Below are 25,620 nucleotides of genomic sequence, written 5' to 3' on the forward strand. Positions count from 1 at the left end.
TTTGCCAAGTAATAATAACACATTGTACTTCTTTTTATCGTTGTTCATTTCTTACGTCTGGCTAAAATATCATCTTTCTTTCCACGTTAAAATTTTTACATCGTTCTATTCTTTGTAAAATATTCTCAAGCATGAAAATGGTGTTTTATAAGCCCTGCCCTTGAAATCAAGAAAATTTATCACTACTGTGTAATTTATACTGTGATAATGCAGTTATTTTTACTTGATGATCCCACTCATAAGAAATAAAATAATGGGCAGAGAGAGAACACACTGCAGTACAAGCAGTAAGGAGAACTCTTAGCAACAGAATAGCAAGCTAATAATGCAGGTCCAATAACCTGCATTGATGCGTACGTAGTTGGTTTAATTCCGTGGTTAGAAGGAAAAACGTCATCCCGGCATCTTGCCCCACATGACTGGTGGCAGGAGGTACTGCTTTTCGTTAAAGTTGCTTTTTTCTATTGAAAGTTCCCGCTTTGTTTGGTTTTCAAATTTAAAAGCTGCGTTAAATGCCGACGTCACAGCTTTAAAGTAAAATCGATAATCAAAACACTCCATTGCAGTTGATGTGGCAATCATTTAAACCTTCAATCAAATGTTGTAGGTTCCCAACTTCAAAATTAGTTGATGCACTTCTGGCTTGTAGATTTTTGTTTCTTTGGTTTATTGGTGCATTAAATAAAGGATTATAAACCATTTTCAAAGAATGCATAACAGTACTCAGATAATAAAAAAATATGAATAAAACTTTTGGAAGTCTAGTGTTATTTCAAATGGTGCCAATCGTCTGAATTAGATAACAAAGAGGTAAATGAAATTATTGGACTAACACGATTTATAACAATTAAATAGCTCCAATGATACAGGTCTCGTCAGCAGTGAGAGCCTTAAGTACTTAGGTACCAAATAAAATCATTGCCATTGTAAGAAAGTGGTAAGGTAAATGCACTGAAAATTTACACAATTATACACAAAAATAATATAATAAATACAAAGCATACTTCGATTTTAATTCGTTTTTATCTCATAAGTATGACGAAATCTCTACTGGACCCCTAACATGCCCAATTCATAGAAAACTTGCATAGAACTGAAGGTAAATGGCAAAATAAGATTCCATCACATTAAAATACTGCCTGTCTATCAACAAAAGTATTAAATATATATATATATATATATATATATATATATATATATATATATATATATATATATATATATATATATATATATATATATATGAAGCTTCAGGGGCGCCGACTTGCAAAAATTATTGGAGGGGCTAGACATCACCTAAGGGTTTAGGGGATTATGTAATCCCACCCGGAGACGGATTCCCCCCCCCCCCCAAATAAAGGTCAGATTTTTGTACCTTGAAAATACCAATTTACTTATTTTCTGGTGTGTTTAATTTAAACAAACAAATGTGACATGACGTTTTCAACGTAAAACAATCTAAAAATTGGTATACAAATTTTCTGGTTCAACTAGATCATGTCACTTGTCATAAAAAGAGACTTTTTTTTTTGTTTTTTTTTCTATGGGGAGCCGTGCAGTGCTGTAGCGGGGCATTGAAAAAGGTGAGCACTTGACTTGCATGGAAGGGCACTCCTAGAGATGCCGACTTAAAAAAAAAAATTCTGTGTGTGTGGGGGGAAAGGGGGATTGCTGCGGGAAATTTTCTAAATTTGAGATCAAAAATAGTGAGCTTCAAAGTTTTTTTTATAAGCATTTTAACATCATGTAATCAACATTAGAACCTCGAAAACTCGACAAGCCTGGCACATATTTTTTGGCTTTGAAAAAAGGAAAAAATAAATACAAACACGCACAGTATTTTTGTAAAAAGGTAATTTAATTTACGCCTGGTTTTTAAGACCAGTTGTTTTTTCATTAGTGATATCAGCTGACTTTTTCAAGCAATATCTCAATGTCTTGGTCATTTTTGAAAAACTCAGTTGATTTTTCAAAATTTGTTTCACTTTTGTTTAATAAAAGCAAGCACTCTTGTTCAACTGCAATGACCTATGTGAGTCCAGTTGATGTAAACCACCTAATGATGCAAGATTGTACACACACCTCAATGTATTGTCTTGTAGTACTTTGGGATTTTGAAAGTGTGCGGTGAGCTGGCTTTGTTCTTCTCATACTTCTTTGGTATACGTCGATTCCGAGGAAGCGAAAGGATCATCATTTTGTGAAGGTTTTTCTTTTAAACACAATTCCCAAAAGTATTCAAAACTATCACGCTCCCTTTTAGTATATAAATCAAACCCTCATATATTTTTTCCAGATCAGCAACACTTAGAAGAGCGCGCCGCAGCGCTGCCCACCGGCAACAGACTTGACCCGTAAGTTCGAGCATTGTAACACCATCATTATTCCCACCAGTCGTTTTCAGTTAACCTGCTTACTACCATAATAGTTATTTGTTTTAACTCATTACTGAATGTATTTTACAAGGTAAACTATCTTCAAACAAGGAAAATAAAAGATAAATGTATGAGTTTAGAAAGCATAATATAACTAATAATTTTCTTGATTTATTGGGGGGGCTCTGCCCCTCAAAAATATTTTTGAGGGGGCTCGGGCCCCCTCAGGCCCCATGGAGTCGGCGCCACTGTGAAGCTTCTTACTGAACTGAACTAATTTGGGAGAATCCATTACTTTTAAATAGGGTTACACTCGGCATAATTTTTACAAGAAAAAAGTCTGTATGATACTATATAAAAATTTTAATATGGTTTGTATTTTCAATTCTGCATGTTTTATATTCAAGACGTTACTCTTTGTATCATTATTTTGCATTACATAACTAATAAAATAACTCCTCATTTTTTTCTGAAATAATTTTAGCTCTTTGGAGCAAGATGATATTAAAACATAAGGGCATCATTAGCCCACAGTTAGGTCTTGGTGCTCTAAGCGGCGTCTCGGATGGATTCACAGCCCCACACATAAAATATGCAGTGCAACAGGTGAGGATGAAATCAAATTAATCACAATTTTGTATAAGTATCTTTTCAAAAAATGTTGGTAGAATGTTTCCTTTTATATTCAATTAGTTTTTATTTATGAGAAAATCTTATCTTTTTCATTGTGAGTTAATTCAGTTCCGTGAATTTCAAACTGACAATGAGTACAGATATAGTTCTTTATTATTTTTCTCTTTACAATTTTATTAATAGCCCAATTTAAAAAAAAAAAATCAGTTTTCATATTTTTTTTTTTTTTTTTTTTATATACCACAGTCACTCAGTCACTAGCACAGCCAAAAATACCTTCTGGAAGAGGTTTTCTGATCAAAAATACCTTCTGTGGGGATTTTTTTGATCAAAAGTACCTTTTGAAGGGGTTTTTTGATTAAAAAAAACTTCTGAAGGGTTTTTTTTTTAAATTAAAACAGCTCTTTCATATGCATAAACTACTGAATTATATTCAGTAAGTTACCGCCCTATAGCCAGGGCTAAGGCAGAAATACATGAAATACACCACTAGCTCAGTCAATTCCAGCCGAGGACTGCAGTTTCGTGCTTATTAGCACTCATCAGCCCGGCATAGGAGTGACTGAGCTGGAGGTGGAAAACCTCTTAAGGAAGCCAAGAGTGCCAAACAAACTGGTAGCTAATACAGCATTAGCACTGACCAGACGAGTGATTGAACCGAACCATTGCTTCGGCTGACGGAGCTGGCGGTGTATTTAATTTGCATTTATGCTAAAACCAATGCCTCTCCCCCTTCGCTATGCCACTGCACTCTGTACATATTTTATACTGCCCTAAATTGCAAGATTTTGGTGTGATTTTCGATTGAACATAAATTTATAACAGATAATAAATTCAAATCTTACCTGAAATCCTACCTGAATGGACTGGATTTTCGTGCAGGTAGCAGGGTTTACATTGAAAAATCTGGGCAGAACTTTTCTGTAATCTAGGTTTTTCTTCTGTCTTTAAAAGTGAACTCACTGCAATTAAGCTAGGCCTCGAAGCAATCATCAATGAAAGTGACTTTGGGAAACTAAGGATTCTATCGGACAGTCGCAGCTCCCTTCCACACCCATACAATTGGACTCAAGCTGGAGACAAAATAAGCATCTCCATCCTTCATAATCCCAAACTTATCTCAAAGCTTCACGATGTTCATTTTCAGTGGATAGCATCCCACGTAGACACCTTTGAAAATGAGCAAGCGGATCGCTTACACAAGGAGGGCGGTAGTCTCTCGACATCCTCCCGCTCTGAACTTACCAACTCAGAGCACCGCTCCAAAATTAATCGTCACCTATCAAAGGAGTGGAAGATCCCTCCTTCCCACCACTGTATGCGGCTAGAGAACCGGGCTCTTCTTTTGATCTCAGCTGTGAAAGAATGACTAAATCAGCAAGTGGATATACGAAGAGTCTCTCATTCTTTGAGGGCAGAAAAACTTTTATGGTCTGCTTCAAGTGCAGGGTTAAGCAGGCCTCAGTCGAATACATCCTGGACTGCTTGGGACTTACCAAAGAAGACATATGCTCCCCCCTTCTTGTTATTAATTTTTAAGGGTCAATGATTTGCTGGATCTTGTCTGTCTCCGTCAGACAATCGGAGGATAAGAAACAACAATAACAAATTCTACCTGTCCGGGACATATTTAGACAGCTAATAAGTTATTTATAACCAATATTAGGGCTTCCATAAATTTCACATAGTGCTTTTTGTCACTTATAAAGACTATTGTGAGTCAAACAAAGATAGGCGAGAGGAAAAACCATAAAAATGTTTGATAGCCTATATTTAATACAAAAAGTCCATCAGAAAGCGAAGTCATAAAAGCATCTGTTATGACTGCAACTTTGGATCTAAAAATAATATAGAGTAAAGCAGTTACTTAAAATTAATCGACATAAACCCATGCAAATGATGATTACTATGCAATTAAAAACTATGTCACATCTTTCTTGTCATTGATACAAATGATACCACACACAAAAAAAAGTAAATAACATTGTTGAATGTTTAAAAAGTTTTCAAATTCTAATTTGTTTGCTGAAATATGATTTATTGTTGAACATTCTTGTCACATAGACCCTGACTGAACGAAGGCTTTTCCATCAAATGAAATTCCCTCTCGTTGCCTCCGAGTTTATTCCCTTCCTGTCGGATCATGTTCCAATACCTCAAGAAGAAAACGATGAATATAAGGTAAATGTAATTGCTTAGATTTAAAAGTTGTTTTGAATTTTCTGAGCATAAAAAAAGAAAAAAAAAACATTTGTGGTTGACAAGAAAAATGTTTATGTTAATACAACTGTACCCCGAAAGAGTACTGTGAAAGTTACAACAGCCTCCCTGTACTCTTTCAAAAAATATACGGCTTTGCTAAACACAAATTCGTATCTGCACTTTTTATCAAGATTAAATTATTGTCACAAGGTGGTTCCTTATAACTTATTCAACGTTTTGGGGTCATTTTTGAATAAAGTATTCTGTTAAACAATCTGAAAAATTGGAATCTGTATCAAATACACATGGCAACATAAAACTTTTAAAAACTTTCTCATTTTGAGCTCAGCTGCAGACTGCAGATACGACTTCTGTGCTCAGCATAGCAGTCATGGGTTACCATACGACATTTAGTATTTTAATTTCTTAAAGCTCCATGCAACAAATGTAGTTTTCTGGAAGTATGAATGCTGAATTGATATTTTTTTTGGGCAATAAAAAAAATCAATAATGACCATTTTTAAACAGTTTGCGGCTAGATTTTAGGCAGATAAAGCTTTTTTGTTTCAAATCCTTTTTTTAAAGTTACACACAATCATGTGTTTTTATTGATTAAGGGACTGACAATTTCAAAAAAAAAAAGAATAATAATGATAAAATGGTGTTTGGAGTTCAGCAACAAACCTCTTGTACTGGTAATTAATTAATTAAAAAAAGAAGATTTTTTGTAAATAAAATGTTGAATAACTTTTAACAAAGTACTTTTCTTTTCCTAAAGATTTGGCTATCTAAAATGCCTCTTCAAAAAAGACGCTTTAAGGTTTTGAAAGAAGAGTCTGGTGAAATTACTGAAGAACCAAAGATAAAAGACAAACAGAATCCAAGAACTTAGAAACATAGTTCATATGCCTGGTTTTTAATGTGTGAAATGTGGATTGTAATAAACAAATGCAACAAGTGGATTTCAAACACAAATGTTATAAAAAACTAGATTTTTAACTTTTATATACAAAACAAGGTAACTTCTTTGCATATGAATCATATGAAAAAAATATACAAATGATTTATCAAACAGTCACATAATTTTTCTAATCATCATCCAGTGTCTTCTTCTCGACTTTCTGAAGGAACCCATCTTTTAATCAAAACTTCCTAAGGGTGACATTTAATTTTAATTGAAAGTAACAAAGCATTTATAACAAATGTTCAATAAGTTATTAAAATAAAATACATCTGCTCAATAACCAATCGCAGAATTCTTTCTTGCTTTCTAAAATCAATAATCTAAACACATCCTTTTGAGCAAATTTAAGTTAGGATAACAAGTTCTTAACTTGTTAAGAACAAAAATGAAGTCTAAGTCAATACATAATACTTTGAAGGAGAAAAAAAAATTGTATCATTTTGCTAAAATAAAGGGACTATCTATCAAAAAATATAGTTAAACTCACTTAATATGGTCACTATTACATGATAGCAAGTTGCTTTTAACCAACTTTAACTGATCAAGTTTTATATTTTTTACAAGCATTGAAAGAAAACGATAGTATTAAGAACATAATCAAAAAAAGCTTTGAATTTGAAATGAGCTAAACTTTGTATCTTTTTCTTTTTTTCCTTGCAAATAGCAAGAGATCAATCATGCAAATTGTCTAGTTAAAGATTTAAGGATTACTGATACTTTGTCATCTTTTTTTTCTTTTATAATTATTAAATAATATCACATAGAGTCATATACTATGGAGCAATCACTTTGCTTTTTGTTCTCATCTGACTGTTTGAATTCCTATGATTTTATTTTCCCCCCGCCTCTCTCTCTGCAACACCACCGTCGACCGGCCTCACGATGCTGCTCCTCTAGCGAAAACCGCCTCCAGGTTGCGTCAATATCCTACACACACACAGATACATAACACACCTACTCACAACTACACATACATATGCATACTTACACACATACGCACATACCCACACACTCATGCCTAAACACAGGCACAAGCACGCCTACACACAGACACAAACACACACACTCATTCCTGCACACACACACACACACACTCATACCTGCAAACACACATTCGCACACTTGATTGCGAAGAACATAATTTGAGTTCAAGATGTCAAAATTCAAATTAATTAATTTTTTTAATGCCAATTTTGAGTAAAGCATGATGTAAGTCATTCAATTTTGTTCTATTGATCTTCAGACTTCATGAGCAATGTTTGGATTTCTGCACTTTTGTACTAACTGCAGTTGAATGTAATTTTTAAATATGGTTACAAAGACAAACAGCTTTTGTCGGATGTCTTTTCTTCCATAAGTTCATTAATTTTACATTTAAAAAGGGGTTCCTTGTAACCCTGAAACAGGTCTACGTAGTAATCTGCAATTTGTGTGCAATTGTATCTTTCATTTTTAGTTTTCATGCACAAAAGTGATTTCACATCTTATTCACTTTTCTACTGGACAAACTGGACTATTACTTCTATATTTATGCTTGTATAATACCAATGCATAAATTTTTTCACACATACAAAAGTAGTAAATTTTACAAAACATTATGCAGTAACTGTGCAATTCAAATCATCCGATTCCAATACGAACACAAGGGTGTTTCAAAAAGAATGACCCGATTTGAAATGCGTATATTATGAAAACTATTGAAAACAGACACTTCAGATTATTTTTTTTCATGGATAATAACAGAGTTTTTTTGCATACCAAATTAAAGGTGCTCAATATGTGCAACTTTGGATACACAGCATATGTCTACAAGATAGTTAACTTCAACCCAAACTTTTGCAGCCATTTTCACAAATACTGAAATGGCGGGCGAAGAAAAAGAGAAACTCAAGATTTTCCCCTTTCAAACGATACCTTATTTGATAAAAGATTAAAATCTGAATAGTTATGATTTTTTGAAACATAGTCATTCTTTTTGAAGGACCCTGTACTTTGAACTTAGGATTAGCATCAGCATACTAAGCAACAAAGAAATTAATAAGGTTCAAAACCAGGGTTCGCTGATATATATCATGATATATATCACGATATATATCCGATATTTATTTTGAAAATATCATGATATTTTAATATTTTCGACTTTTACTTTTTGTACCATATTTTCAATATGAAAATTAATAATAATAATAATTTTGGTTATTTTTTATTACAAATAACCAAAAAGTTATGTGTTATATTTTTATGATGTATTAATACATGATTAATCTAACAAAGTTATATAATATTCCTTTTTATTTTATGTTCATAAATATATTAGCAATGTAACAACTGTAATTCATATTAAAAGTGCCTAATTAAATACTAAACATTGGTCAGAAAAAAAAAAAATGTCTTTTGACTGTGCACTGACTAATGCATATTTTTTTATTTCTGAATCATACAGCTATGTAAAGAAGAAAAATGAGTAAAACAGCTAATGCTAAATTAACATTAATAAAAATGGATAAAAATGTAAAATGAAATATTAGATATAAGTAATGAAAGAAAGCTTAATTTTAAGTCTACATATTGTAATAATAATATAAGAAAATAAAGAGTAATTTGAGAATGCATTTACTATTTTGAAGACTTTAGTTTGTGCTGATTGAAAATATTGGATATATATCATAATATCTGATATATATCAAAATATTGGATATTTTCGAACCCTGTTTAAAAGGGACATGAAAGTTTGCATATTTACCTCTATTTTATATTCGGAAATGCAAAATGGAGTCGAAATTTTGTTTTCAGACATTGTACTTGGTTTAATAACATACAAAAACATCAGTCCCTTAAAAAAAATTTCATAAATAAGGCATGTTGTTATTCAATAGATTATAACTCAGCATGAAAAAATTAATAATATAAAATGAAAATACATGAGAAACAAACACATAGTTCAAATTTCTTGAAAATAACTAATTACCTTTCCCGAGTGAGAGCAAACTCGATTGATAGCAGCGAGAGCAGACCAGGTTAATGGTTGTTTTCCACCTGTGTTTATCTCTTTGTAGTTCTGTTCCTTTAAAGATTTCACTATCACTGCATAAGTGGAGTGGTAGAATGGTGGTCCATCTTTATACAACACTTAAGGAAAAAATGATAGTACAATTTCTTTAATTGATTTTTAAGACAGAGGGAAATACCGACAATGCATAAGCAATGAAATAGATTTTAATGGGTTCATTATAATCCATAATAAAAATAAGAACTATAATAAATAGATCTTGATACATGATTTCAACTAATCTTAAATGTTAGGGATAGTCAGTTTTAATTAATAAAAGAGCCATTCAACTCAGACCGTACTCAACAAAGGTTTGTCTCCTAAATATCTCATGAAAAAAGTAAATTGGAAAACATCAACAATCATTAAAGCAATGGGGTTGTTACCTTCAGTCAAAAGTACTACTTTTAGTCACTGAAATTGATAGAACAAGTAAAAAAAATAACATGGACCCAGAAAATACTTTCAATTTCCCAACAGTTATTTTTTAATTAATTTTTTAAAATGTCTGGATTTTGAAAACAAGACCTGTCTTTATGACGCCACAAATGATGCGATTTGGCGCATCTTTCTACCACGTTTCCAAGTTATGATAATTAAGAAGCGAATTAAATATTGCGCTCTACACTTGCTATCAACCATATTGTTGCCAATACACGTGAGTAAAGATGCGAATTAAAGATTTTTCTCTGTGAATGGTAACACTGACTGGCATTTCATCATTTGTGATGTCACATGACAGAAGCGTAAACAATGAAAACATGCTGATTTAAGTAATCTTTTAAAAATATTAAACTTAAACAAATTATTTTAAAAATGCTCAGATTCTATATTTTTAAGCATGCTCTTTCTGAAAAAAATACTTTTAAAATTTTGGAAACGACCCCATTGTTTCATTAAAATGTTGAATCTGTATGAATATTTTGAATAAAAGCTAACAAATATCAACAATCTTGATATTTGTACAACATTACTTAATTGTTATTTTACATTTTTCAATGATATGAAATAAGTAAATTAAAAGATAAAGAAAAACAGTATTTCAAAATCTTTAAGATTATTGTGTGGATTAAAATTAAATACTTATGGTCTGAACTTGTGTTTCCAGAAAATGTTAGAAAAATGGTTCTTACTTATATCAAGTGCCCTGAATCTAGTGATGTAAAATACCTGGGTATTTATTTTTAGGGGTAAATACCCAGGGTATATACCTGGATAAATACCCAAATTGGGTATATACCCGGGTATTTATTTCAAAAATTTATATTCAACTAAAATACTTTTCTGTATGTATTCCACTATGTATATATATAACCAATCATATACAAAACAATACATTTTTGCCCAAAAATTGTATTTTGATCACATATTCAAAGAATTATTGTGTGAAACAACTTAGCAATCTAATACGATATTCGCATTAAGTGTGTTGGATATGCCTAATCAATGTTGATAGCCAAATTTCAGATACAAAAAGCCATTCTACAAAAAGTAAAAAGCTTAACTAGTTACAAAAAAGTAAACATCAATTTTTTTAGATCCTAGTCTTTTTTACCCAGTAATATGTCCCTGCATGACATCAAAATGTAACGAAATGCCGCTCAATATTTTATTAATATTTATTTACCTATATCCAATATGCAGAAATTTCCTCCAAACCTAGTTCAAGTGTTTAGATGTGTTCTGCAGATAATGTATCAGTCCTTAGTTCGCTTAATTCATTTTGATATTTTGACTTTCACTTCATATTGTATTTCAAGTATACGTATTGAGTGTGAGAAAAAATAGAGACGTTGCAGCTGATATGCTTTAATTTAAAGAGCAAAATAATTTAATACTAAAAATAAATGCAGTATAACAAAAATGTTAGCATAAAAATACTTGATCATTCCTTTTTCAGTAAAATGTGTTTGAAGATGTTTTACGGTTTATGTTTTTTAAAAAGAAAATCATCACCTTTTGATATCACCTTTTTTTTTTTTTTTTTTTTTTTTTTTGCAAAATGCGCAATTACTAGGGAATTTACCCTGCCTTCGGATAAATATCCAAAAAAATATTAACCTTCCCACCCTACATTACTATTTGAGTGTATTAAAAATAGTTTGAACAATTTTTCCTCATGAAGTACCGAGGAGCAAATGCAAATGAGCAAGGCAACAGAAAACAATATTTTGATTTCTTTTTTTTGCTTATTAATGTGAAAACTGTTTCTATATGTGCCAGGTTATCACTTAAACAGCAATAAAACAAATAACATCATAGTCTTAATAACTTTTCAGTTTATTCTTCCAAACATCCCTCATGCTTCCTTTTTTTTTTCCTTTTGGATATGACTAACCTAGATTGTGATTTTGAAATCCTGAAGTTCATCATTGAATTACTTATATTTCTCCAATTATGACATTGAAAAGAAAAATTCTTTGGTTCACGATAAGTTTCTTTCATAATGTCATCAAATCTTTCAATAAAAATTATTATAAACTGTGTTATACATATGTATGTATCGGTTTACCAATTATTTCATATTTAGATTTAAAAAAAAAAATTCCATTCACTTTTTTCATTTTTTTTGTAAAATACACAGTTTTTGGGTATTTACCTAGGCCTTAGGTAAATACCTGGGTAAATACCCAAAAAATATTTACCTACCCACTGGGTATTTACCCTGTCCACATCACTACCTGAATCTGACAGTGGAAGCCTTTTTTTTTTCCGTTTTTGAGATATACTGCCATGCTAAGCACAAATGTGGTATCTGCAGTCAAGCTGAAACTGAGATATTGTTTTTTATAGTTTTGTGTCTCCATGTGTTTGATCCAGGAGCCACTTTTTCAGAATTTTTTTAAAAATATTTCCCGTTCTCAAATGGCCATAAAACATTGTATTTAGGTAAAATATGTTACAAAAAACCACCTGGTAACAATAACTCAATTTTAATAAAAAGTGCAGATGTGCTTAGCACGGCAGTATAAGCAGCTCATATATAGCACATAATAGCATATTTCAACGGCTCAAGTTTCAGTGTATTAGACAGGATCCTGAAAATTTTCATGCACCTTTTAAATAGTAGAACGAAATTGGGGCTACTTCAAACATGGAAATATAATTTAATATAGGAATTGAAAACTAATATGCAGTTTAAGAGGATGACCAATCACTACCAGAAAGTCTTACAACCATTACATACAGTGCAGGCCAAATTATTAGACTAAAGGGTTTTTTGACCAACAAAAAGACAGAAAATAGCAGTTATATCTGTCATAGAAGATAGGAGGAAAAAAGTGGCTAAAAAAGAATCTCGTCCCCCAGTTCCAAGAACGATAAAAAGAATATCAAACAGATGCCAGTTAAACTCGAAGGTATTTTGTATTCATACTATTTTTTATGGTATCAAAAAATAAATAAAATTATATATATCATCACCTCAGAGCAATAGTAAGACAATAATAAGATAAATAAGACATCCTAATACTGATTTCGGGTGATATTGTGTTATATACAGTGCTGGCTAAATTATTAGACTAAAGAGTTTTGTTTGTTTTTGTACACTATTTGTACTAAAATACTATTTATTTTACTGTTAAAGTACAGTACATACTGTACACTGATTATTACGTTATTTTAGCATAATTTAATGTTTGCAGGTGGCAGCACTGTCTGCTTTGTTTATCTACCTACCAGGAACATAACCTCAATCAGCTTAAACAGTTCACTAGTTCTTTTTATTAGTGTGTTTTGTTATATTTAAAGTTAGTTTTAGGTAACTAATGAGTATGTGTATGTGAGTTATATATAATAGTGAGTATAAACAATTTTTTACCTCCTTTTTTAAAAAGTTAAGAAATGGTGTAAACCTTGTAAAAAGTATGCCAAAAAGACTTAAAATGCTCATCAAGAACAAGGAAATGCATGCTAAATATTAGATAATTATTTCACTGTTCGTTAATGTGTCTATAGTTATGAAATCAATAAAGACTTTGCTTTTAAAGCAGTCTTAGTCTAATAATTTGGCCAGCACTGTAACTACCAAGACTTATGCCATTGAAATACACCATTATATGCTATACAATAGACCCTCATTTTCCCCAGTTTTTTTAAATGCTGATTTGATAATAAATGGCTTAAGATTTAACATCTTTTTTTTTTACGTGAATGAGTCTTGATTTTATTCAGAAGTGACATTGCAAACAGAGAAAATTGTCTCCTTTTTCAATGTTCAAACTCTTGAGATTGCAAGTAACACACAAAGAACTGCGTTTTAGGGTGCTAAGAAGTGAGCTTGGGTCACTGGAGATATTTCTTGCAAATGGTTTTTAGAACTTCTTTTCTTTCCAGAAGTAAAGTTATTAAACTCACGCAATTCAGGTCTCACTGAAGAAGATCTTTTGGAAGTGACAAATCAGGGTAGTGATATCGATGACACACAGGCAAAAACTTTCACATTGGAAGTTTTGAGCCATTCCTTGACTATGGGAAAAAAACTTTCTGATTTACACATTACTCAACAAAGAATTTTAGAGCAAAGAATGATTAATCACAGCCAACAAACTATCATAACCTGCTGTTTTTACAAACAGTAAGTTTATTTGTGTCTCATTTAAGCATTTTGGGTTATGTGTATTGAAATAATTAAGTCTTAAATTTGTTACATATTTATCCATCACTAAACTGAAATATTTTTTTAATCTATGGAACTTCACCTCTATTTTAACATCTATTAAGTTTCAATTTACCCTATTTTGATTTACGTTCAGGCCGACTGGTGGTATGATGGTTAGGCGCTGGCCTTCTATGCCTGGGGACCCAGGTTCTGACCTGGGTGGCCAGTCAGTGGATTTTCGAGATGCAGAAAATCTTCAGCGCCCATGTCGTATGATTATGTGGCATGTAAAATATCCCTTGGGTATTCGTTTGGCTTAGAATATCCCTCGGCTAAATTAAATTCCTAGAGCAATTTCGCATCAAATGAGAGCCCAAGTGCCTCCATCTGGTGGAAACTGGACGCCAAAAACACTACTGTGTCATGCATCAGCGCCTTAATGGTGCCACACAAAAGACTGACGCATTGTTAGGGAGCGCACTAGGTCTGGTTATGGCCCAGATGCCTCTTGAGGTGGGTCTCTAATACAGCCCCATTGGGAAGAAAAAAAAAATACGTTCAGAAGTTTGCAAATGATTTAGCAATCAAGAAGTATGCAAATAATCTATTCTTGAACCCAAGAAAGTGCATAACAAATACAACAGATGTGTAGGTCAAAAACTTGGGTAAATGCAATTGAAATTAATGGAATAATTTAACACAATCACACTCATAATAAATGAATGTAAAGTTCTTCCCTGACATTTTTTAAAAATCTACTAAAGAAAAATTAGGTTTTAGAAAGTATTAATAATATTCTCTTCAAATTATTTCTATAATACACTTCACTGAGATTCATATAACTCACCAAAGTCAACTCCATACTTGAGCCCACTTTTCACAACCCATCCTTTGCTTCTAAAATGATGGTAAGCAGTATACATGACAGGAAAATTTTGCTCTGGATATAGGTTACAGAACTTATTCCACAATTTTGTCAAATCTAGAGGCTAAATTGAAATGTCATTAGAAGTTTAAAAGTTGTTGTAGTATTATAGAAACAATTTTAAAAGAGTAAACTATAATTAATAGAATAGGAAAGATTGCAAATGAAAGACATTGTAAATACAAGAGCAAAGATCACCAAAAATGAAAGCAATAAAAATTATCTTTAAATGATTGGCATTAAAATGTCTGTCTTCAATCAAAAATATTAAAACACTAGAGCATCATAAGCAAAAAGACTTTTTCAAGACTTGAAAGTAAAGCTCACCAAATTCTACACAGTTCAACAATTTCATTTCAAATTGTCTTACACTGCTACATTATTCCTCATGACTCAAAGGACAGTGTTTATGCTATATATAAAAAGGAATATTTTTGTCTTTAACTCCTGCTGTTGATAAGTATCATTGGGGATTATATCCAAAAATCCACAGTGTAGTTGGAATTCAAGATTTAGAGATTATCAGGATAAATTATTTGAGATGAAGATGAGAAAAATGTTGAATTTATGCTGCATATGCCGCAAAGTTGAACATTTTTGCCGGTGGGTAGTTTCTGAAATGGGGCAGGTTTGAGATGAATAGGTTAAACTTCATTCGTACCATTTAAGAGCAAATTTTAAAATTTTACTTCAAATAATTAGTTTTAAAAAATTCATCTCAGAATTTAAAGTAAAAAATTAATTACCTATCTGTGACTTCAGATAGGAAACAAATATTTGAAAAGGCTACTGAATGAGGCAAAAGAACTTTTAATGCTTTTATAGCATTTTTGCTGATCCTTGAAAATTTTTAATTAAAATTTTCTTCAATATATATGAACACAGTGAATCTCTAAATGCATTAAATCTGTACATACCTATCACAAATGAAGTCAAAATCTTTTAATTCAATACATAAAATATATTTCATTGATTTATCTTGCTTTAAATTTGAATTAGTCAAGACTTTTTTTTGGCAAATTAAGAAGGCAAAAAAACGTGTGAATGGAAATTTTCTCTGATAAGATGAGAATCAAACAATTAATGTACTCAACAAGTGTAGAAGACATTATAAGGTATAAATGCAGAAATTGCATTAAACATTTTTTGTGAAAATAAAGAACATAAAATACATACCTGGTCTTTATCTTTGACAACCAAACAGCCCAATCCATATGAAAGAAAAAAGGCCTGAAAAATGCATTGAATATTATTAAAGGCATTGAGCTATACTTGGAAATCAATTAGTACAAAATATTTTCACTAGGGTGTTTTTTTATGTATAAATATTGATGTACAATGATGTATATTCAGATTGAGTTTGGAACATCTACCCAACTCAATGTATGTTTCAACTGGCAATGTCAGGGTTTTCTTTTTAAACTTAATTTTATTAAACTGGTATAGTTGTTACTGCTGCTATTAATGAAAAAAATATAGTAATAAATTAGTTTAGAAGGAACATCGGCCCTAAGTTGTAAAAGAATGTGTCAAGATCGAAAGTTGCCAGCTCGCTATCTTCCATTTACAACTAAAGTTAGCACAATAAAATATTTACATTGCACTTTTCTTTTTTTTTTTTTTTAATAGCAATTGAAGAGATCAAATTATTAAAAATTGTAATCACCTTGGCGTGAAAGTAAATTAATGTTATCTCAGAAGTAGTTTTGTACATTGTTGAAGAAGTTTTTTAACAATAATTTGAATAGGATTGTTGAATTTTGCAGTTGATTTGATATAGGATTTCCAGAATAAAAACAATTTTTTTCTGAATAATTTAGTACCCAGTGAAAGATGGATGGTGGTATGATTTTTAAAATTTGTTTTCTAAATGTGAGGAGTATAGAAGTTTTAGAAAAAATAAAGTAGTTGTTACATATGAAAGCTGAGAATGAATGGCAAATATTTGAATAAACTAAGCATTCAAAAGAAAAAAGGGTGCTAAGGAAATAATCAAGCCTTGAATTAGATTTCATTCATAGTAAACTGTTATAAGAGTGGAATTGATATTTTTATTTTTTATTTTTTTGAGCAATTACAAATTGTTTATTGTTTTCCCTTGCCCGTGTTGAATGACCTTTGAGTCTTTAATTACTTTTTTATGCTTATAATGCAGGCCTTCATGTGCCTCGGAATTGAATTATTTACAAACGACCATCTCGACTTTACACAATCCTTTTTACATGAAAACAGTATCCAGCATCCAGCCCCTGGCATTCATTTGAATTTTGACGTCTTGAATTCATATTATGGTTGTTATAAAAGCCATTAGAAGAAACAAGAAACCCAACAAGTAGGGTCCAATTACAATTCATGTTTTCAAAAAACATAATTTGAATTCAAGAATGCAAAATTCCTTTTTTTTTTTTTTTTGGCTTACTTCTTCAAAAGACAAATGTAAATGCTCCTCTTCGGAAGATTCTCGTGGCTGCTCGCTTTTTCTCATTTCAGATGAAAGAGATTCATTGTCAGATGTTTGACTGCTGGAGTCGGACAGAACAATTTCAATCTCTCGTTTTATTCCTCGACTTCCTTCTCTAGACCGACTATCATCGTCAGAGTCAATGACTTCTATTTCTTCGTCTTCGGTAACTTCTTTTTCTGTGCTCCTTTTTTCCTCAGAAGCTTGAGTTCTGAAACAAATGATTAATTAATCCTAAATTAATTATGAAATTCTTGGAAAAATTATCAAATGTTAGTGCCCTAAAATAAAGGAATTAGTGCAAACAGGCACAGAACAGCACATCCAGGTACAAAATACAGTACAGTAAAACCCCTCCTGATGGACGCCCCTCAATTACGGACAATATAATTCCCCAATTCTAAGGCAAATAAAAATTTTTAAACCCCAGTCCTGCGGACACCCCTCTATTGCGGGCAAAAAAATTTGTCCTGTTAGTGTCCACATTAGAAGGATCTTACTGTATAACTTCGATTTAATGATTTAATCAATTTAATGATGCATTCCAATGATCTGGATTTGACTGCATTGAATGTTTATGCTCCTCGATTTAACAACATCCTTGATTTAACGATAACTTTTTCCACTCCCTTGACAATCCTTAAATCGGAATCAGACTGTAAGTGAAATATTTTGCAACACAATAAAACTCTCCTGGAGCAGATACCAACAGGACAAACATTTTTGTATGTAAAAGAAGGGTCTCCCCTGGACAGGAGTTCTACAATTTCATTCATTTATTTTATTTATTTATTTTTTACCCTCAACATAAATATTTTTATGTTATACAGGGTGTTCCGTTTTACCCTGCAAGACCTTTATTTTTGTAACCATTAAACCTAGAGATATACTTCCAGTTGCAAAAATTTTCAAAATCAGATGCAGAGTTAAGATATTGAAAGTTTGAAGTAAAACTAAAAATAAGTCAAAAAATACAAAATTTAACTTTTTATACAAGTCCCAGGTCCCCTAACTTATGTTTAGGGAAAAAAATCTCCGTTAAAAAATAGTTACAACACAAAAAGTATGAAATTAGTACAACCAATATTCACCGAGATATGAAATGCAGCGCAGCGTTTTGTGGCTTACACCACTTTACACTCGCCATCAATAAAACCTTTTAGGAGAAAATATAGCGGTTAACAATGGTTTAAAATTATACGTGTGCATATAGTGTGTTTTTTCAAATTGTTCAAGGTTTTGTAGTGTGTTTTGCATATCATGACATTATATTTGCATTTATTTTGGAATAGCAATGAAAAATATTAATACTTACTTTATTTACTTTGACAACCTGACATTCCTCTGAAAGGGCGATAAGTACCAATCTAATCCTTTGTATGGTCCCTCAAAACAAACTCGAATATCTCCTTGAGTTTTTGTGTCAGTAATAGTTTTCAATGGAGATTATTTTTCTAAATATTAGTTAGAGGACCTGGGGCCTGTATAAAAATTAAATTTTGTAATTTTTGGCTCATTTTTATTTTTGCGTCAAACTTTCAATATCTTAACCCTGCATCTGATTTTTAAACATTTTTGCAATTGGAAGTATACATCTAGGACTAATGGTTGCGAAAATAAAGGTCTTGAAGGTTTAAAACGGAACACCCTCTATACTTGAACGCCTGTATAACTTTTTAATTTACTAGTTTTTAAAATATATAGTAAAAATAAAAGCTGTTTTATCAGGCTATATTGTATCAAGTTGCATTGCTAAACCTTGATTGATACACCTAACAACAGTAAATTTTATGATTCATCACTGTCACAAAATTTTACTCTGACATATCTTCTCCTTTCAATACAATGTGACGAAAGCAACTTGCTTTTGCTTCAGTTTTAACTCCACTCCAAAAGTAACTTACTCGTCTGATCCCATCTTAAATATCAACTTTCTGTTTTGACTAATCCGCTACTAATTTTTGCATTTCTGGTTTTATTGATTGCTAGGTTTCCCTAAAAAGGATTTCTGCAGTGCTGGAAATTCTGAGCAAACCATGATACCTTTATAGAAATCATTTTAATTCTCTTACCAGTCCGGGCGCTCATTATGAAAATATTTCTTGTATATTTAAGAATTGATAAGCAATTCGTGACTGCTTTTCGATCATTAAAATCAGTAAGACAATTTGTTGAAAACTATCACACTTAATAAAATTTAAATACAATTTTTTTCCTTGATTTGTACGGGAGAAATGAAGATGCTCAAGTTCTGGGAGGGGTTTCAACCCTGAATCTATTCCAGTGGCTGCGTCACTGTCAGGTACTGTATATGTTGTGAATGTCAAGAAGAAGAACCATTTTCTGATCATTTGTTTACACAATGAACCAAGCTTGTGACGGGAAAGAAGAGGTTTAGTGCAATCCTAAGTTTTGGACACCAAATTTAATGCACATCTACGGCAAATCCGATAGTCAAATTAAAGTATTTAACTGCAAAATGCCCAACACTGCTTAATATGAAAATTTGCTTAGAGTTATGCCTAAGACCACACTTTTGCTGACTTTACTTTTTGCTGACATAAAATGGTAACATCAAATTTTTACACTATATTATTGGTTAGAATTTTTAAGTTGTCCCAAAGGGAACAACAGTACAGATTCACGACAATGCAGGTGAACATACCAGTAATGTAACACATTACTTAATGTAACAAATTGTAACACATTACTAAAAACAATTTTAAATGGCAATATCTACAACATATCCACTTATAGACACATAAGTGCAGGCCGTGCACAGATACACTTGGTGTTGTGCAGATACATTCAGTGCAGTTAGGCAGTGTACATTACCCAATTGTTAAAATTCTCCTTCTTTACTTTTACTTTGTTTTAAATCAATATTATTTATTCAATATGTTAATATAGTAAAACCTTAAATGATTTAATCAAAGCCATTGCATCACATTACCGAGTTTTGATAGAGTGGTTACTTAGAAGTTAAATTTTAAATTGCCCCCCTCCTCCCGTTTATAGCTTAAAAATGTTTTTAGAAACTCATTATAGTCTCTTGTAAAGGACTATATAAGTTTGCAGATACTTTTGAGATGTTTATACAGCTACTTTATATTTTTGTCTTACTATGACTTTACACAATCCTTTTTTATGCAAAAACACAACATCCAGTATCCAGCGCATAACATCCAGCCCCTCGCATCTATTAGAATTTTGACGTCTTGAATTCAAGTAATGATTCTGATAAAAGCCATTAGCAGAAACAAGAAACGCAACAAGTAGGGTCCTATTGCAATTCGTGATTGCAAAAAATATAATTTGAATTTAAATTCTCAAAATTCAAACTCCCCCTCCCCCCTTTTTACTTTCTCAAAAGACAAATGCAAATGCTCCTCTTCGGAAGAGTCTCGTGACTGCTCGCTTTTCTTGTTTCTGATGACTTCACGTTTCACTTTGTCTGACAATCAACTAGTTTCAACACAGTTGTTAAATTAAAAATTTATGAAAATCCATTCATTTCTTTACAAAAACTTTGGAAAAACTATTTTGTTCACTTTATTTTTCATCAGGTTTATGAGCAGCTGCTGCTTAATATGTTTTTCATATAAAGAGATTGTCTTTAGATTAGAAGAAAATTTTCTATCAAGACTTTTTCTCTCTTGGTCTAGAAGATGTAATGAAAAACAGTAAAGTTTAAAATTAAGACTTAAAAAAAAGTTTATACAAGCAATTACAGTTCGAAAATATCATGATATTTCTGAAAATATCCGATGTTTTGATATATATTAGATATTTTCAATCAGCACAAGTGATTTGAGGATGCATTCACTATCTTCAAAATAGCAAATGCATCCTCAAATCACTCTTGATTTTCTTATATTATTATTACAACATGTAAACTTAAAATTAAGGTTTCTTTCATTTATCTAATATTTCATTTAACACTTTAATGGAGTTAATTTAGCATTAGCTGTTTTAGTCATTTTTCTTCTGTTAGCTATTTTTACACAGTTATATGATTCAGGAATAAAAAAAAACATGCATTAGTCAGAGCAGAGTTAAAGACATTTTCTAATTTTTCTGACCACCATTTAATACTTAATTAGGCACTTTTAATATGAATTAAAACCATTACATTACTAATAATTTTATGAATAAAAAATTAATAAGGAATATTACATTACATTGTTATATTAATGATGTATTAATACATCATGAAAATGTAGTACATAACTTAGTGGTTATTTTGAGTAAAATAAAGGAACAATATTACTACAATTAATATAATTTTTATATTGAAAATATCATAGTCGAAAAAAATACATATAGAAAATATCAAAACATCACGATATTCTCAAAATAAGTATTGGATATATTGTCGCATCAGAGCAATAGTAAGATTTCTTAGCGTTATTCCTAAGATTAGATATCTAACTGTTGCTCTGAGGGAGATGATATATTGTGATATATAGCGGCAAACCCTGCAAGTAATATAAAAGAATTTGATAAGTGAGTGTCCTTGTACACATAATAATCCTGAATCTAGAAATTGCAGTTCTAAACAAGGCAGTCATAAGGGGGGGGGGGGGGTAGGGCCGAATTCGGGAGGCAGGTGGGGCTACTGCCCCGGGGCCTCCACAACAAAGGGGCCCCCACAGTAAATTTTTTACAAAATATCCTAACTTTCACGAGTTGAAAATATTGGATATATACATATCAAAATATTTGGATACATATATCAAAGTATCGGATATTTTCGAAAATATGATGATCTTTTCAAACCCTGATTAGGTACATCCACTCCTTTGTTGCCCAGGGGCCTCCACACTTCCAAATCTGGCCTAAGGGGGGGGGGGGAAATGAGCAAGGCAATTGCTCAGTGCACCATAAAATGAGGGGGCACCTCGAAGCACCCCTCATTTTGAATGAACATGACAACATTCACACTCATCGTATAAAATGCCTCGATTGTATAAAATTAGGGGCGTCTTGCGGCGCCTACTCATTTCGTGTATCATAGATACACGGTCATAGACACACAAAATAGAGAATCATTGTAATGATTCTCTATTTTTTTCTAGGAAACAAAAATATTCCTCTCTCTAAGTCTCCAAAACATTTGTTTCCTTTGTATCATTGAAGCAGATACAATTTCTGAGAATATAACTGTTTAGAATCAAACAAAAGGCATTTCTTCTTTGTCTAGTTCTCACCAAATTTGCTTGAATTCTACCCCTGCGTGCAGTGACGTAAACAGAAAAAAGTTTTAAGGGGCACATTGAAAAAACAAAAACAAAAAAAAAATTTTTTTTTTTTTTGAGCAAGATAATGCTCAATCCTGATTTTTGCAAGGTTAATCGCAAGAATGAAAGAAGGTCAAAAGGTGTCTGGTCAAAATCTTGAAACTTTTAGTTTTAAAAATGCAATTTCATCCATAAATACGCAATTATACTGCCATCTGTAGGTAAACGACAGTATCTGCAGAAATAAATTTTCGAGATATTTCAAGAAACGGGTTTTGGATTCAATACTAACAATAAGGAAATGTTGGAATTAGAAGTCTTTTTCGCGCCTTTTTTTTCAGTGAAAATCGAATAAGCGAGCTTGTATAATAAAGACAATGTACAATAGAAGACAAAAATGCAAAACGAAAAATTTGCAGTTACTGCCCTTTACCTGCACACGGCAGTATAGGCCATGTTTATTGACGTTAGGGTAAGGGATTGAGCTAAGAGACTGTTTCCAATTGATTATTTTTTTAAATCGATAGAAATCAATTCTTTCTCCCCCTGCCAGTTTCAGGAATAGAAATTTCAAAAATGCAACTTTAGACAAACTTTGAGGATTTTAGAAATAGGAGGTTCTGGAGCATTTCCCATGAAAATTGCTCAAAATATTTAAGCAATGTTTTACATTCAGGGGCTATTCCACTTAAATTTCTTCATAAGTGTTGATTAAAAAACCCATTGCTTGTGATATTTAAGAAAGACGGCATGGGGACCCTTGCACAAATATCTTCTTAAACTCAAGTGTTAAAACGCAATTTGTAAGGCCATATTTTGTAACATTAGGGTCAGTGATTTTTCGAAATTGGAGCTCCAAAAACGCAATTCTGAGAGATTTTCAATATTGTTGAGTATTTGTGGGCATCTCCCTAAAACTTACAACTATTTGATTCAAAAGAATGAAAGCTTGTATTAAGTTGAACAAGTAAAACCAAAAAACTCTTGAAAAGAATCATGGGATGAGTCCAGATCGAAATTTAATTTTGATGTAATTTACTTCGATAAAAACATTTTCCATTTACAATCAGCAAATTATTTATTTGTGTTTTTAGTTTGACCAATATGATTAACCAATTCAATTTGTATTGTTTGTTTTTTATCCAGTGAGATAGCATTTTTACTAGATAAATATTTTGATTTTGACATTTCCATTTTTTGAAAAGTTTTTGGGGCATTAATGTTACACAAATATTAGAAACAGATTCATTGCTTGTGTTTTAATTTGCATAATGCATAGCCCTCTGATTATTCAGTTCATTAATATGTAAAAAATTCAAGTATGTATTATGCACTGGTGTAATAATTAACTTGATTTTTCTGTGTGTATAGAGGGGGGGGGGAGGAAACTTTCGCTCAAGACACCATCTGCTCTTTGGACGGTCCTGGTTCTAAATGAATGTGGAATTAAAAATATGAAGGTTTTTTTTCCTTGTGCTTTTCCAAATTAACACATTAAATCTGAAATACAACATTGTGAATGTAAAATATTTTCATTTACCTATTATGGTCTTTGAAACCTATAGCTTGTTCATAGCAAACTTTTGGAGCACTCTTTGACAACGATCCTTTGCCGAAAAAGCCCTGAAAATGTAAACAACATTTTAAATAAATCGTCTGATGCATCATCAAAGAACTGTTTGCTCTCATTAGCAACAATTCATTGAACAAATGAACCAATTCGTTATCAAACATGATGATTAAAAATTAAAAGTTTATACGAAAAATAAAGAATTTTTTTTTATAAGATAGAAATAAGACTGTGCGTTAATGCCCACCTTCATGTAAATTTCTTTCATACTTTCTTTGTCTGTGACAATAACAGAATCCTCTTTTAAATAGCCAATAAAACAGCTCCATTCTTTTTTTGAATTTGCATCTGAAACACTACCTTTTAGAATTGGGAAAGGATATTCTCGAGGAAAATTTTTCGTTTTCTTTGCAGAAGGCTCCAAAAGAGCAGATGATATTCCAACCTCCTTGGTCGCCATGCAATTAAAATACAAAACACTTAACAAAATCTCTTATTTGAAACAAATGAATAACGCTAACAGCAGTGACCAAAGACCGAATCAAAATTATTAACGATTCACACTTGGAAATTGTAAACAAATCGGTAGAACATTAACTAGCACAATTCTTCACTCGTACTCCTTAATCAACGCTATTCTTCACAATGAAGTTGAGAGGTTGCTGTTGCTGAGCGGACACGATTTACGTGACGTTATTGCTGGTGTTAGACAGTTTAGGAAGATTGGGTGTCGGTAACATTTGGGCGCCCAATGTTCTCGGTCAAGATGGCTGTGTTCTGGCGCACAAAATGCTTAGTTCCCAATGTTCGCGGCGCCCAATCTTCCCATTTCGGGTATTAAACATCAATTCTGATTCACGCGCATTCATTAATAGCACTTGTATTTTAAAAAGACGTCGTTTGAAAGTTCTTTCGTTAGAAAAACGATATCAAAGAATGCTGAACAATTTATTTGGTAAGGAATTCCTTCTATTTTCAACATCGTATTTTCCTTATTGTTAGCCTTATTTGATTATTCATCAGAAGTTGAAGTTGAAAACGAGTCTAAGACTGTAAATAATGAGAGAAGGCCGTGGTAGCCTGATCGGTAAGGCATTGGACTCGGGGCCGGAGGGCCTCGGGTTCGATCCTTGCTGGTCGAAGACCCACCGTCGTCATTAAAGGGGACTGGGCGACGTTAAATATGCTCGTGGTCTCAATGTCCTCCAAGTGAAACGATACCTCTGGGGGTGCTAGCACCAGGTAGCTATTGGCTCTTGGACTAGTTCTAAATTCTCATTAACTGTTCGATCCGGTGATGGTGCTGTCATCTATCGGTGTATAAAATAATGGAGGCAAGGCACTTAGTATGCAGTCCTCGACATAAATGCAGTTGAAGTCAGTTGTGACTCTGAATCGAAATAATGAGAGGACTACGTAGGGATTCGGAACTCCAGCGCTCGAATACGCTACCTTGCGGTGATTTACAAAACTGCAAATGAAACTAAAACATTGCCACGTTGCGTTCCACGCGTGTCTGTTGACGTAAACACAGGCAGTTTGTTCTGAGTATTTATTAACGCAATCGATGTGTCTTAGTTTGCTTTCAGCTACAGAAATTA

At 32.2% G+C, this 25,620-nt stretch overlaps 2 protein-coding genes across 3 annotated transcripts in view; one reads left to right on the forward strand and one right to left on the reverse strand.

The window, feature by feature from the left end:
* LOC129220803 (dynein regulatory complex protein 11-like) overlaps positions 1–627 on the forward strand; it is a 77,966-nt gene extending 77,339 nt beyond the window's left edge. Inside the window, exon 14 of the mRNA XM_054855234.1 lies at positions 608–627. Within this exon, the coding sequence (XP_054711209.1) occupies positions 608–627 (20 nt within the window). The remainder of the gene's footprint in view (positions 1–607) is intronic.
* Positions 628–6,127: 5,500 nt separating this feature from the next.
* Positions 6,128–25,620, reverse strand: part of LOC129220257 (tRNA-splicing endonuclease subunit Sen2-like) — a 41,750-nt gene continuing 22,257 nt past the window's right edge. Inside the window, exons 1-8 of one of the 2 annotated variants that reach the window (XM_054854635.1) lie at positions 24,267–24,601; positions 23,990–24,072; positions 17,168–17,420; positions 15,925–15,978; positions 14,671–14,812; positions 9,143–9,303; positions 8,918–9,007; positions 6,128–6,362 (exon numbers count right to left, since the gene is read on the reverse strand). In XM_054854635.1, coding sequence (XP_054710610.1) covers positions 6,306–6,362; positions 8,918–9,007; positions 9,143–9,303; positions 14,671–14,812; positions 15,925–15,978; positions 17,168–17,420; positions 23,990–24,072; positions 24,267–24,479 — 1,053 coding nt within the window. In that variant the 5' untranslated portion in view covers positions 24,480–24,601 and the 3' untranslated portion in view covers positions 6,128–6,305. Of the gene's footprint in view, positions 6,363–8,917; positions 9,008–9,142; positions 9,304–14,670; positions 14,813–15,924; positions 15,979–17,167; positions 17,421–23,989; positions 24,073–24,266; positions 24,602–25,620 lie in introns of those variants that run through there. The other variant, XM_054854636.1, reaches the window with a different exon arrangement.

This window comes from Uloborus diversus, chromosome 4, assembly GCF_026930045.1.
Source record: "Uloborus diversus isolate 005 chromosome 4, Udiv.v.3.1, whole genome shotgun sequence".
In the NCBI taxonomy this organism is placed as follows: Eukaryota; Metazoa; Arthropoda; class Arachnida; order Araneae; family Uloboridae; genus Uloborus; species Uloborus diversus.